The sequence below is a fragment of the Dendropsophus ebraccatus genome, chromosome 9 (genome assembly GCF_027789765.1).
Source record: "Dendropsophus ebraccatus isolate aDenEbr1 chromosome 9, aDenEbr1.pat, whole genome shotgun sequence".
Taxonomy (NCBI): Eukaryota; Metazoa; Chordata; class Amphibia; order Anura; family Hylidae; genus Dendropsophus; species Dendropsophus ebraccatus.
In genome coordinates this window covers 31832121-31846844 of record NC_091462.1, presented here as the reverse complement: position 1 = coordinate 31846844, position 14724 = coordinate 31832121, and the positions used below count along the sequence as shown (strand labels likewise).

At 41.5% G+C, this 14724-nt stretch overlaps 1 protein-coding gene across 8 annotated transcripts in view; it reads right to left on the bottom strand.

Annotated features, from left to right (window-relative positions):
- LOC138800825 (sodium channel protein type 2 subunit alpha-like) overlaps positions 1-14724 on the bottom strand; it is a 118768-nt gene that overhangs the window by 52513 nt on the left and 51531 nt on the right. For all 8 annotated transcript variants that reach the window (XM_069982879.1, XM_069982877.1, XM_069982878.1 and 5 more), the window contains 3 exons: positions 7734-7907; positions 4714-5073; positions 2589-3074 (listed from right to left, as the gene is read on the bottom strand). In XM_069982879.1, the coding sequence (XP_069838980.1) occupies positions 2589-3074; positions 4714-5073; positions 7734-7907 (1020 nt within the window). The remainder of the gene's footprint in view (positions 1-2588; positions 3075-4713; positions 5074-7733; positions 7908-14724) is intronic.

Below are 14724 nucleotides of genomic sequence, written 5' to 3'. Positions count from 1 at the left end.
CAGCAGGGTGGACGCCCCAGGCAGCCCCGGTTTAGAGGTATCAGGGTTTACAATGTACCTCCTGTTTACGGCGAGTGTATAATTCATAGTGGCAGTATAGATTCTTTTTTGGTACAACATGATTAAAGGGGTTTTCCAGACAAAACAAATTGATGGCCTATCCATAGGATAGGTCATGAGTCACTGACCAGCAGGGTGAAGACACCAGGCACTCTCAGCGTTCAGCTGTTCAGCAGCAGTCAGCTCCATTCACTGTGCGGTGGCCTGGTCTGGTTACTGTAGCTCGGCTGCCATTCGCCTAAACCGGAGCTGAGCTGCAAATATGCTTTGCTACCATTACAAAGTGAATATAGACAACTGCTTCTGGAGCACTCACTGTGTAGTGCCGGCACTAAGCAGCCAATCAGTGGGGCGTGTCTGGATCCTGCGATCAGTGATTGATGACCTATCCTGTGGATAGGCCATCTATCTGTTCTGCCTGGAAAGTAGAAGCACTCCCTAAAGGAGAACTGTTACATAAGATGGCAATGTAATGGCATTGGCAATGAGTTGCCCAATTTTTTTTTAATAGCACCTCAGACTACGTATAGAGCCCAGCTGCTGGCAGTGAGAGCCTGGGGACTCGGAGACAAAGCACAACACAGCACTTAATAAGAAGTCATAGAAAGGACACAAAAGGACAATGCAGAATTCCAGCTCCCCCGAGTGACCATGTGATTGATATCTTTATCAATGAGGACACAGGGTATAGGGTGAGATCCTGGGTTTAGCAAAACTGTGGCTAGTATAGGGCACATTTCCTTTAGAATTGCTATGTATATCCTGTGTATACCAAATATATATTAATGACATACTGAAAGGCATTTCTTATTACAGCACATCTCTATGTAAAGATGTAACCATAGCAGTGTACAGATATCTTCTCATGCAGTGGAATAACTATAATCCCCCACCTCATCCCTTCCCCCACTGTGTCAGCATAGCTGGGGTATATAACGGGGTATATAACATTATACAGGCTATGGTTAAAAGTGTATGAAACGTTAGCATCGTTGTATAAAACACATCCATGGACTGTAGGCCTCAATTTACAGGATACGTAATAATTATAGAGCATGGATATATATCATATTCATAGAGCATGGATATATATCCTTATATTAAATAAATTACACAGATAAATGCAATGCTGCATTTATAGGTATCAGAGCCTCAGGCTAAAATAAATGCAGCATTTGTTAAACTAACAAAAACTAAAAAAAAAAAAAATAATTAAAATGAAAGCCATACAGTTCCCAAGTAATACCAATATAGAAGAATTAAATATTACAAATACTATCATATTATTAGCTCATACTATTACTCACCAACCAGCATGCCGAGCCTCATATAATCACTGCATAGGAGTCATACCAAAGAACCATATTACCACCACAATACAAGGGACAATACTACCAGCACACTAGGAATACACATTACATAGTGACTGAAAAATACTGCCATACAGTTCCTGAATAAAACATATTATATACAGACCAATATTCCTCTGTACAGTGACCATATAGCAGTATATACCAGCTCTACGGACCATGTAAGTGATTACTGTGCAATTATTTCCAGTGACACACAGGTGACATCTCTGTATTTTCTTCTCCAAATCGCCATGATAACTTCTTTGAGACATGACCTGTTTCTGCATAATCTTTCAACAAACAAATCTTAATAACTAACTCCTGCCTGTTGCCCGTCCTCCTCCTACACAGGAACAAGCAGCATTGCCAAGCGTTCATTTGGTCTCTATGTAGAGGGATAAGTTGCAGCAAGAAAGCTCTGACTGCGGCTTATCTCTCGCCGAACAAAAGGGTTCGGGCAGTGATTTTCCTTCACTCCTGATCCCTATCACCACTGACATCATCAGTAGGTGGTCATTCGGGAGAACCCCATACAACTTAGATTGACAGCTAAAAGTCTAAAGTGTATAGGTACCTTTATACTTCTTCCTTTTCCAACTCCCAATAGGCCAATAGGGAGGTAGTCCCCCAATTAGGCAGTTATGTCTCCTTAGTAGGTAGGCATCCCCCCCATAAGGCAGATAGCCCACCTGTTAGGTAGTTATATCTCCCCAGTAGGCCTGTTCTTCCATATATTTGATGGGAGCCAATAAAGAATAGGAATGCCATACTTACACTGTGTTTTTGGTTTCTGGTGTTTTGTTATCTCTTTACTTTTTTGGGTCCCTGACAGATTTTTAAAACACAACATGTTCTTCTGGCTATAGTGTCTTTGCACGAGCACAAGCGAACAATTGCCACAAAAGAGCCCAAAACAAACAACCCCCCTCCCTCAAAGTGCATATTCTGTGAAAACTGTGCCTAAAGGTAAGCCTAAATCCAGTATTTCAAAGAAAATTTCTACTGTATTTTATATAGCAGACCCTAAGGATCAGCTTTGGAGATTAACACACCACAAAATCATCAAGCGAATAAATGCGCCCATTCAAAACTGCATATAACAACGTGAAATACAATATAATAGCATACCGATGTGGCAAACTAACCACCATGAGAATAATAAACGGCAGATCTTACCTCTTTGCTCTCTTCCAGATCGGACTCGCTGCTAAATTCCTCTGTATTCAGGTTTTCAAAATCAGATTCACCAACAGCGATCGGTACGGTGACGGTGAGACTTGGGTTATGTATAAAGGACATGTAATCGCTCTCATCAATGATATACTTCTCTACACTGCTGCCGATTCCGCTAGTGGCAGTAGTCCCGTTCCCATCTTTCAGGTACTCAAAGTCTTTGCTTATTTCCACAGTGGTGTGGTTGGATATGCAGCTGTCTTTTTGGTTCTGCATGTCTTCTAACGGTTTGTTTTCCTCTAATTCCTTCTTCTTTTTGACAAACGCATTCTGGACAAACTCCCGCAAGGTCTTCTTTATGTAGTCGATCCCTAGGTGTATCCTGACCACCGCAATTTGCAGATTATTCATTTCATTATCATCGTCTGTAGCAGCGAGATTGTCAGAGCTAAATGAGCTCAGCAGCAAAGCTAAGAACAGGTTTAACACCTACCGAAGCAATTCAAAGATAAGACGACGTGTCAGGATTGGGCAACATCATTATAAATATCAACTATAAGCAATACAAAATGAGGACTTGGACTTGGAAATGGCAAAATGATGGCCATGTGACAAATCCGCAACATAAACTGACATGCTATTCCCAATGGTTCAGATTTGCCCTTAGGGTAGTGTTAAAGGTTATGTTCTAACAACAAACAACGGCCATTGTTTTCCATTAAAACAACAGCAATTTTTTTTCATGCTGCAATGAAATGCATTGAGGTCAATGGAACAATGGCCGTTGTTTGGTTAAATACATTATGTGAAAACAATGGATGTTGTGTCCGTTGACTTCAATGCATTTAATTGCAGTATGAAATAAAAGGCCGTTGTTTTAATGGAAACCATTGGCCGTTCTTTAAAAAAATAGTACATTGTGTGAACATAGCCTAAAGGGGTATTCCCTTTAGACCACGTTCACACAACATAAATTTTCTATTAATCATGGCTGTTGTTGCAGATTTGCATCAATGACCGTGATTAATAGAAAATGTATGTCGCACTGCAGTCAATGCAACCCCGGCCTGAGTGTATACACATAATATACACTCCGGTCGGGATCCTTAGCGGCCACAGGAAAAACTGACATGTCAGTTTTGTGCGGCCACTATTCATTGAACAGCGGCCGCACAGAACTGTTAGTTCAATAGAAAGTGCGGCTCCGACTCTCCATAGTCGGCTATGGTGAATTTGGGGTGTGCCCGCATCCCAAATCAGCACAAATGGAGTTCCTCAGGCAGTATCGGATGGGATGATCTTCACTGACACCGGCCATTCTGTGACTCAGCTGGATCACAGAACGGCCGGCGTCTTACATCGTGTGAACCCGGCCTTAGTTAGCACAGAATAGGTTTTATCTAAGAGATGATGGGGGGTTAGTCCAATATTGAGATATCTGAACTCCCCGCAGAGTAGAGCTGCCAGCCACTTGTGCGCTACAATTCTATTATTTCTCTATGGTGAAGAGAACAGAATGCAGCTTTCTGAAGATCTCGATTTCGCTAAGGGCTCCAGCGGTCAGACCCCCCCACGATTTGTACATACTCTGGATAGGGCATAACTACCCCAGGTGCGAAAACCCTTTAAATAACTGTCAGTTGTTCAGCTTTCTCAGTCTCCCCATACACATGAACACGCAGTACGTCCAAACATTCATGTGTTTCCTATGGGATGGGTTAAGCCGCAGCCAGACTGCTCTGGTACCAGCTTATCCCTCTCAGAGCAAAATGGTCAAGCAGTGAAAATCTTTAAAACCCAGGCTTTCTCCCCACTGACAACATATGTGTCAGCAACTAGCTCACCACCCTACTGTCCCTAGCGAATACTGCAACATCCTAAAAATATGGTCTAGAGGTACCATGGACTGTAAGTCAAACACTCTAGAAAGGAATATTCCATGTGTGCATCCAGGTAAGAACATTTAGACAATCCCATCAGTTATACTACTCTGGCTTCAAGGAGTGATACATTCTGCTCCCCACTGACATACATTAGTTCTAGAATACTGAATATGCCCATTAGTCTCAAAATCTAAAGAACGCCATGCCGCTTTTAGGTAACATGTTTCTCAAAGTACATTACTTACCACTAAATTGCCGATGACCATCACCATCATAAAGACTGTTAAACACATAGATTGTCCCGCCACCTCCATACAGTCCCACATGGTCTCGATCCATTCTCCACATAGAACTCGGAAGACAATAAGGAAGGAATGGAAGAAGTCGTTCATGTGCCAGCGAGGAAGAGTACAACTATCTGGAGCAATCTTACAGACGCATTCCTTATAACTTTTACCAAACAGCTGCATGCCGACCACGGCAAAGATGAACACTATGATGGCCAACACCAAGGTCAGGTTACCCAAAGCTCCCACCGAGTTACCGATGATCTTGATCAGCATGTTCAGGGTTGGCCATGATTTTGCCAATTTGAAGACACGGAGCTAAAGGAGAAAAAAATATCAATCTTTACATGAGTTGTATTGTTTAAAATGCCATAAAAATATATATCCTCTCAAACTTTTACTTCTTTTATTGAGTAGCTACAATGAATGACAATAAGGTAAGTCTGTTTTACAGAAGCCAGGAATACAAGCCTTATTACCCACAGGTCTAAACAAGGTCTGTCAAGTTATGTTCCTTTCTAGTTTCTAGTTTCTCTGAAATCCTAAGGACCATTACCCCAAAATCACAGTTTTAGTAGTGTGGATGGTTTTGGTAGTGTTTTAAAGTGGACCTTTTGGCAGTGGGCTTAAAGTGGACCGGTGAGCAAGTTCTTTCATGTATAAACTAAGGTGATAGCCCTATTGGACATCTGACCCTGAATCAGTGCATAGCTTTGTTTTAATAATTATGCTTGTAATTGTTGTGCAAATGTTCCTTTAAAGCCCATGGGGCATTTCCCTGGGTTGCTAAGGGTCAGCAATGTTAATCCCATCCACTTGTTAGCAACTCCTCTCAGGCTGCTTGTAACCTTGTCTGAGAGCATTTTCTAGCAAGTAGATGGGATGACCTTTGCTGGGCTTCTGCAGTACAGGAGAACACCTTCTGGGTTTTAAAGGCAAACTTGCACAATAATTACCAGCATGATATCTCAGTCTTGAAGTGGTCAATTATCAGAACAATGGTATGAAGCACTATACAGCTATGGCCTTAGTTTATACACCAAAAACATGCAGATTGGCCACCATACACTAGAATTCTGGTGCAAAGTTCTGGCACATTTTTAGCATTTTTAGGACACTCTTGGGCCGTAGTTATTGGTTACTTGCCTCTCCCCTCCTGTCCGTGTACACTTTTTTCATTGCCTTGTCTTTTTTTGCTTTACTTTGCTTTTGCATAGTCTGTCTGTACCAGTGCTGTCCATCTATATTGCATGTCCCTGTGTTTACATTTCATCTCGTATACTCTGGCATTTATCTGTATTTGGGGATATGTTATATGTATGGTAGGGTTTTGTACAATATTATCTTTTGTATTCTATTTATTATATTTTTTTACTCTACTATACTATTATTTTCTACTATATATTGCACTGGCACTTTATTTTAGGACTTCTTTTATGCTACATACTCAAGACAAGCATTGTTTGGTCTTTATTAGAGATGAGCGAACCTCCAGCATGCTCGAGTCCATCCGAACCCGAACGTTCTGCGTTTGATTAGCGGTGGCTGCTGAAGTTGGATAAAGCCCTAAGGCTATGTGGAAAACATGGATATAGTCATTGGCTGTATCCATGTTTTCCAGACAACCTTAGAGCTTTATCCAAGTTCAGCAGCTCCAGCTAATCAAATGCCGAACAATCGGGTTCGGATGGACTCGAACCCGAACCCGGTTCACTCATCTCTAGTCTTTATGTTCTCGGATGGTGTTATCTGTTAGTCTTTTACATACTGCTATAGGGATTGAGACATTTATCTGGAGTTCATTTTTTCTCCACTACTGGCCCTGGGAACATCATGGGTCCTTGTTGTTTTTTAAGTGTTTTTAACCCTTTCAGGCGTTTCTTTTTGCTGGTCAAATAAAGATATTCATATTGTTTTCTACCCTGGTGTGCCCTTATTGCATACATAATTTTCTTTTTGTTTGGGATTTTTAGCCAGTTAATAGTTGATATAAACAGTTTAAAGATACACAAGGTTGATGCGCAGAATTTATCCCAGGCATGAGCCACACTGTCTAGGAATGAGAGTTTTTTTTTTTTTTAAATCTGCCCCAATGGCTAGAGATGATCAAACAGGGCTGAGGTTCAGGCTTGTACGAACCCGAACAATCGGTATTTGACTCCCGCTGCCTTCCCATTCCGTGGGGAAGAAGGAGACAGCCCGAGTACCGCCTGGAAAACAGGGATACAGCCTATTACCTAGGCTGTATCCCTGTTTACCAGGCAGTACTCGGGCTGTCTCCACCTTCCCCACGGAATGGGATGAACAAAAGGGTTCATTGCACCTTTTGTTTTTTGTTGGGTTCATACGAACCTGAACCTTGGCCTTGTTCGATCATCTCTACCAATGGCTTTTGCCAATTTAGGGCTTTTTAAGTAGGCCGACAGTCACCAGATAAAGACCGCGCTGTGCTTGGCGCTTGTTTATAGAGCCTTTAGACGACTCGATTAATCGAATGGCCAGGCCTCACAAACGATTGCTTGATCAATCGGGCGGCCATTTAAACTCAGCACTATCCTTCACAGATTCTGTTTACACGGTGATGTGCGGCCGATAATGATGATTTTATAGGCTACACAATAGAAACAATCAGGAGATCAACTGATTTTTGTACATTGTTCTTATTTTTTGCACAAACCGATTGTCGGGACCAAGTTTTCCTAAGAAGGCTTGGTAGCTTGATAATCATCCTGTGTAAAAGGGCCTTTAGGCACTGACTTGACCACATGCCCAAACAACATATATATCCACAGTCTCTTTAATCAAAACCATAGAGGCTTGCAACACCTTCATAGAGTCGACATAAGTCTTTCGCTGATAACTTTCACTAAGGTCCTCCATGGACAGCCAATTTTTAAAGGTTATTCCAGGAAAGTTTATAACCATGCAATAGTGCATCTACCTGTCCAATTTTTGTCATATCTGTTTCGCATACTTACCAATCTGAATGACCTGAGAACTGACAATCCTTCAACATTCGAAAGGCCAAGTTCCATCAAGCTGAGAGAGACAATAATACTATCAAATATGTTCCATCCGACTTGGAAATAATAATATGGATCAAGGGCAATGAGCTTAAACACCATCTCTGCCGTAAATATACCTGTGAAGACCTAAGAAGACAAGAGTGTATAGGATTAGTTCTCTCACTATTATCATCTGAAAACGTACATGGATTCAAATACTTATAAAATGGAAAAAGCTAATGCTGGATTTTACCATGACTTTACTATCACATTTTGAAAGGGTCTTGTAGAGCGGAGTTGAAAAAAAAAAACATGAAATAAAAACAGAAAAGGAAAGGAAAGCAATATTGGCATTTTGTGTGCTGCGTTGTGCCAGAACATAATGTTAGCACTGCGGCCTCTTCCAGTTCTAAAAACGGAAATTGCATAATTGAACTAACACTTTGACATAGATCGATTTAGAATGGGTAGGGCCTGTGCAAAAGTGTGCAATTTATCCTCCGTGTATACAGCCGTCATTAGCCTTAGTGGAGCTTTACTGATTGATATCTCAAGCCTAAAGTCTTTTAGATCACCATCTGGAATCTTAACGCAGCACTAATAGGCAATGTTCACATCTACAGTCATTGTCTATTATTCTAATGCAAGTTGAATAAAGAAATGCATCCTTTGCAAATGATCTTGATCAATCTCCTATGATTTGTGTATACAGCTCCTATGCAAAACTTTATAAAACTCCATGGTTACACATGCCCAAGAACCTGGACATAATATAAACTTGCAGTTTTGTTTTATTTCACACTCTTAGTCCCCTCCTCTCACTAATCAATGCAGACCTGCTAAACCTATGGTGATCAGCATATTACCAGGGGGTATGCACTTAGAAAATGTGACATCCTCTTTAACCCTTATTGTTATTTGCTATGCTATGATAAGTCTGCTTTATACACAAGAGGTGGCAGCAGTGTATTACAGCTGCCACCTACCACGAGTGGCTGGGATCTAAGATAACTCATTTGCCAGTCACTGAACCCCCCAGATGCCACAGTCAATAGTGACAGTGGCATCTAAGTGTGTATAAACAAAGTAGTTAAAGTGTTACTGTCATCATAGAAAACTTTTGACAAATCATAGAGACATGTCAAAAGTTTTGATCAGTCAGGACCATACCGATCATCAAAACGAGCAAGGAGAGGACCGCAATACATGCCCCATAGACTTACATTATGAGCCCGACTGATCACGTGACACAGAGCCAGGAGAGGACTGCGATTGGTAGGGGTCTGACCAGTTAGACCCGGACCGATGAAAATATTTGACATAATGTTAAAAGTTTTCTATGATGACAGTGACACTTTAGGATGGCACTTGAGGGTCTAGTGAGGGCCCAGTGGCTTGCCACTTTACCACTCCTAGAAATATGGAAGTCCAAAATTCAAATAATTCATTCCATTTTTTATTATATTGAATTAAAGAATCTTGAGCCAAAGTCCATTAATATGTACCATATATGTATATGTACTATATACTGCAATACTGAATAATGAAAAAAATCTCACAAACTAAAATAAAATAAAAATTAAAACACCCTCTTTATAAACATAAACAAAAAAACAACTATGTCAGATTTGAATGTGGAAAAAAGATACCTAATACCGAGTTTTTGATCACCTCGCCTCCCAATAAACATTTATGAAATTTAAACATTTAAACATTAGTCATATCAACCCCAAAACATTATTTATAAAAGCTATAGCTCACCCCACAAAAAACAAGCCCTCATCCAGTTTTGCGGTGATCTTAATACAATAGCACTCTTTTAAACATAATAAAATGTAACAGAAGTTTTACTGCTATAGCACTGTTCGCCAGAATAAACATGTCATTTTAACTGTAAAACAGCATAAAAAACAAACCCCACACAAAATGGTAGTGTTGTACTAGTAGTAGTGTAGTGTAATAGTAGTGTATTTTCCATTTCACCCCACAAATATGCCATAACCAAACAGGAAGAGATCAATTGAAGCTAGAGGGGTGGGGAAAAGTCATTGGGCACTGACCTAATGATTAGTAGTCCCAATAACATGAAAGTAATGACAGGTTCCCTTTAAGGCCACTGATTTTTTTAAAAGTTTTTACATTTTACAGATTTTTTTTTTTGTAAGTATATGTAATGTTTTATAAAATAGTTTACTCCAATGCAATTTTTTATAAATCATCGCAAACCCTCCAAAGTCACAAATCCATACTAAGAAGAAAGGAGGCTCATCCTGTAGGTGTCTGCCAAATTCCCAGTTAGTTTGTGGACCTGTCATTTGGATATTTCCAGAGGTAGCTCACTAAATGACAATCTCTTTAATAATTCATCTCTTCAAAGTACACGAAAGGGAGAATAAACAATGAGCCTGACAACCTCAGCCAAAGTGTGGTTACTAATTACGCGGCACACAAAGTGCACTGCCGTCTATTAATTTTTTATGCCTTTGGTATAAAAGGGATAAAACACAGCGCAAAATCTCTGCTGGCGGATGAGGAAATTAAAACTTTTGTAGAGGATACAGGATAATCTGGAGATGTACAACCGTTATCTGAGTCGGATTCCCAACCACTGAATGAAATTTTTACAACTTTACAAAATGAGCCACTAGATACGGGAGGACAGTAGAAATGAATGGATGAACACTGCAACGTTGTTATTGAATGTTAGGGTGCAAAATTCGCAGTAAGGTTGAAGTTAGCATCTTAATGTGAATTGTGGGAGGACTAACATTTCTGGGGTTGTTACACTCTTAGGCCATGTTCACATGGCGTATGAGACTGGCCGTTTTGTGACCCGGCGAGGTCACAGAACGGCCGGTCTCATACGATCTGAATTGGGATGTGGGCGCACCTCAATTCCCCGTTGCACGCAATGGAGCGTGCGGCCAGAGTGAACATGTGTGAACTGACATGTCTGTGCGGCCGCTATTCAATGAATAGTTTTTTGTGTGGCCGGTGCGAATCCCAGCTGGGGCGTATATTATGTGTATACACTCCGCCGGGGATTCCATTCATTCACATACAGCGTATATTTTGGATAAATCACGGCAGTGTTGTGTGAACAAGGCCTTAAAAGGGGTACTCTGAGCGGGGAGGGGGCTTTTTTCCGTATGGCCGGGGAGGAGGTAGATGAGGGCAATGATGTCCCCTTACCTCCCACGGTTCCAGCGCTTGAGACGTAACGTTTTAAGTCCGCTCAGCCAGTCAGTGGCAGAGCCGGGCAGCACAGACCGGAGCGGTGCGATGCCGGACACGACACTGGAACCGGGGAGGTAAGGGGACGTCATTGCCCTCATCTACCTCCTTCCCGGCTATACACAAAAAAGCCCCCCAGCCCGGAGTACCCCTTTAAGTTTATCACCATCTCCAGTTTGTTATAGTTTTTCCTACTATTTATTTTGTTCTACAGCAGTTTGTAATGTAAATTATTAGAGGTCAGAGGTCAGTTATACTTTTATAAGTCAATTGCAATGGTATCATCTAAGCAGTTAAATCCATAATGCAATCTTAATGCAGCTGGGATACTTGATACCAGTAGGGCCCTGGAACTAGCATAATACAGACAAAAATCTTATTTGTATTTGCTCTGCTGTTAAATCAGTATCTTCTCCAAACAGAAGGAGACCCCATTCTGTCTATTCACCATGAGCTATTGACAAGTGTGACATGCTGAGCGACAGCCCTAAATATAACATTATACAATATCCAGAAAAGGTTGATGTGTCATAAAATAACTCCCAGCATGCTAAGGGACGCAGATTCACAACATCACTGTCTGCCCTACAGATTGCATTTGACCCCTGGGGCTCCCAGTAGTAGGACTCCTTGTCATCAGTTTATCTTTACGGGATTCTTCTAACAAAGGGTTTGTCTAAACCTTACTCAATAATAATAATGGATATGGTTCAATGTATAAAATATAACATCTTTGAACAGTTTATATATAGTCATATTTATTATCATTGGGCATCCAACATCAAAGATTCCCAGTGACTGTGATAACAAAGGAGACAGAATACTGGTGTAGGGCTATGTTTCCACTTTGTAATAATATTGGGGAAGGCAGTCATCTTGTAACATACTGTACGTACGTCAATAATGATCGTGATCATTATTAGTGGACGTCTATTTAACAAAATGTCCGCTTTCCCTGATATTACTTAGTGGGAGCATAGCCTCGCACTGCCTGGTCACCAGGCTGTTCAAATATTCAAATATTTCTTTAAGGAAAACTCTTGTGACCTGACTGTTTTAGTCAGTATATACCCCATGAAAAAAAACTATTCTAGATCACCTTTCTTATACCTTAGGGTGCTATTAGACGGACAGATGAGGGCCCGATCAATAATGTAAACAAGCACCATTCTGCTGCCCTTGCCCTAAACTGGCATACATTACCTCTTCACGCACCCAGTGTTCTTCTGCCCTCTTCCCAGAGCATCTTATAGACCCCCACTGACTAATGGGGTCTGTCCTGCATGCAGCACTATCCTTTCTGCCAATGCACATGTGAGCAGTCTTATATGCACAGAGCCAAATAATCCTCGCTGCACTGTAACAATAAGATCATTCCATGTAGATAAAAATGATATCTGGTATTTAGGAAGAATAGTCTTTGCTTACAATACAAGGATTTGTACTTTGCTGACATTTCTCTTTGCAGGGCATCTGCTTTCCAAAAGCCCTCGAAGATCTGCCATATAAGCACTTTATGCCTTTTTACATGTCATAATTAAAGGTGACCTCTGCCATCCTGATACAGCTCCAGAAATAAACAGGGTCATATCCTATAAAACAACGCTCATCGAGTGCCACACGTGCAATGCAGAGGAAATCTGTATTATTGCAGCCTATAGCTGATCATTTCAAAATGCACAGGCAGCGGCTATCAGGGCTTAAAGGGGATATAGACGTTTGTAATCACATAATATTACTCTAATCAGGCTAATCAGAGCTGTGGCTCCTTCACCTGTGTTGCAGCCTCCTTAAACAGCTGATCGGTGGAGGTGCGAGGAGTCAGAAAACAATGATCTAATATTGATGGGGACAGCGTTTCCAGGGTGCCCGGGGGGTGGGGGGTGGGCGCAAACAAATGACAATCAGCAAGATCAGTGCTAGTTTGCAGGGCCTTTACACAGCACAACAAATCAAGTGGCCCAGGCTGTGTAAACGGTCCTTGTATCATATGTGCAGGGAGACTGACAACACAGATATGTATATAGGATATACTGTACATATATAGTGATGTCCGTTTAAAGGGAATCTATCACTAGGTTTATGCTGTTTTAAATGAGAGCAGTATAAACTAGTTAAATAAATGCTAAACAGAAACTTATATCATTTTGTTCAGCTGTTCTCCTAATATGTAGGAGAATAGGATTCTTGCCATACCCCTCCCCCCGCCCTCCAGCTGCTGATTGTTAGTTTACTGCCTATACATAGCATGGCTAGATAACTGCCAATCAGCAGCTAATGGGTGGAATTTTCTGCTTCTCATGAATATCCAGGACTACTGGGCTCATGCGTATAATGGAGAGGACTACTTATTTATATTGGAGTCCTATTTCTTGTATATTTCTTGTTTCCCCCCATGTGAGTACCGATATGTGATCTGGTTTGTATTATGGTATGGTCCCCTGCACCCTGTTTTTAAATGTCCTTAGTGTATATGTTGTTTTTATGAGATGATTTGGGGATTTATGAATTAATAAAGCAAAAAGAGTTTGGGTCAAAATATTGTGGTGATATCTTTCTTTATTTGATTAACTATGGTTTTTCTTGTTGTTGGTTTATTCTTCTGAAAAGGATTTCACTGAATATCAGGTAAATAATTTCATAACTATAACAAACACAATCATCCACTGTGCATGTATTCTATGCTTTCAATGTAATGTATCTTGTGAAGAGACTCCACAAAAGGAGGCAGGTACAGCGGTGAGGTACGCTTCCTACCAGAAACACGCGTGCTACTTATACAATAACCTTACATAAGCAACAGTCACCAAAGTCAGGATAGTTTCGTAAAGCTGGATGAACCCTTTAAAGCGACTCTGTACTCACAATATGACCCCCCCCCAAACCACTTGTACCTTTGAATAGCTGCCTTCGGTGATGCAGTTATTGTGCTAAAAAACAACTTTTAAACTTGCAGCCCTGTGTAAAATTGGTGTGTCCTAGATTACCCATGTCCTAGGATTGCAACACCCCTCCGTCCCTCATCCCTGCCCTCCTCATCATTAGGAATGCCCCAGGAACATTTTCTCTAGGGATGGTCCGAACCTGGTTCGGGTCGGGTTGGTACGAACCCGAACCCTCGGAAATGATTCCCGCTGTCTGCCCTCTCCGTGGAGAGGGTGGATACAGCGGGAGGACCACCTGGAAAACTGGGATACAGCCATAACCATAGGCTGTATCCCAGTTTTCCAGGTGGTCCTCCTGCTGTATCCACCCGCTGCATGGAGCGGGCAGACAGCGGGTATCTGATGCCGAGCGTTCGGGTTCATACGAACCCGAACCTCGGCAGGTTCAGACCATCCCTAATTTTCTCCTATTCATCACCTGTGTGAACACTGCACATGAGCTGGATCATTAAGGCACCTGTGCAGTGTTCTGACAGGTGATGAATAGGAAAAATGGTGAAGAGGGCGTCGAGGAGGGACAGATGGGCGTCAGAATCCTAGGGCATGGGTACTCTAGGCCACGCCAATTTGACACAGAGCTGCAAGTTTAAAAGTTGTTTTTTAGGACAATAACTGCATCACCTGCCGAACAAACCCCAGGACAGATCTTGGATTAAAAGCAGCTATCCAAATGTACAAACGGTTTGGGGGTGGGGCGGGGTCAGATTGTGAGTACAGAGTCACTTTAAGCTCAATGGGAGCAGAGAGATCAAGATGCAAGAATACCTAAAATTCCTCCATAGATT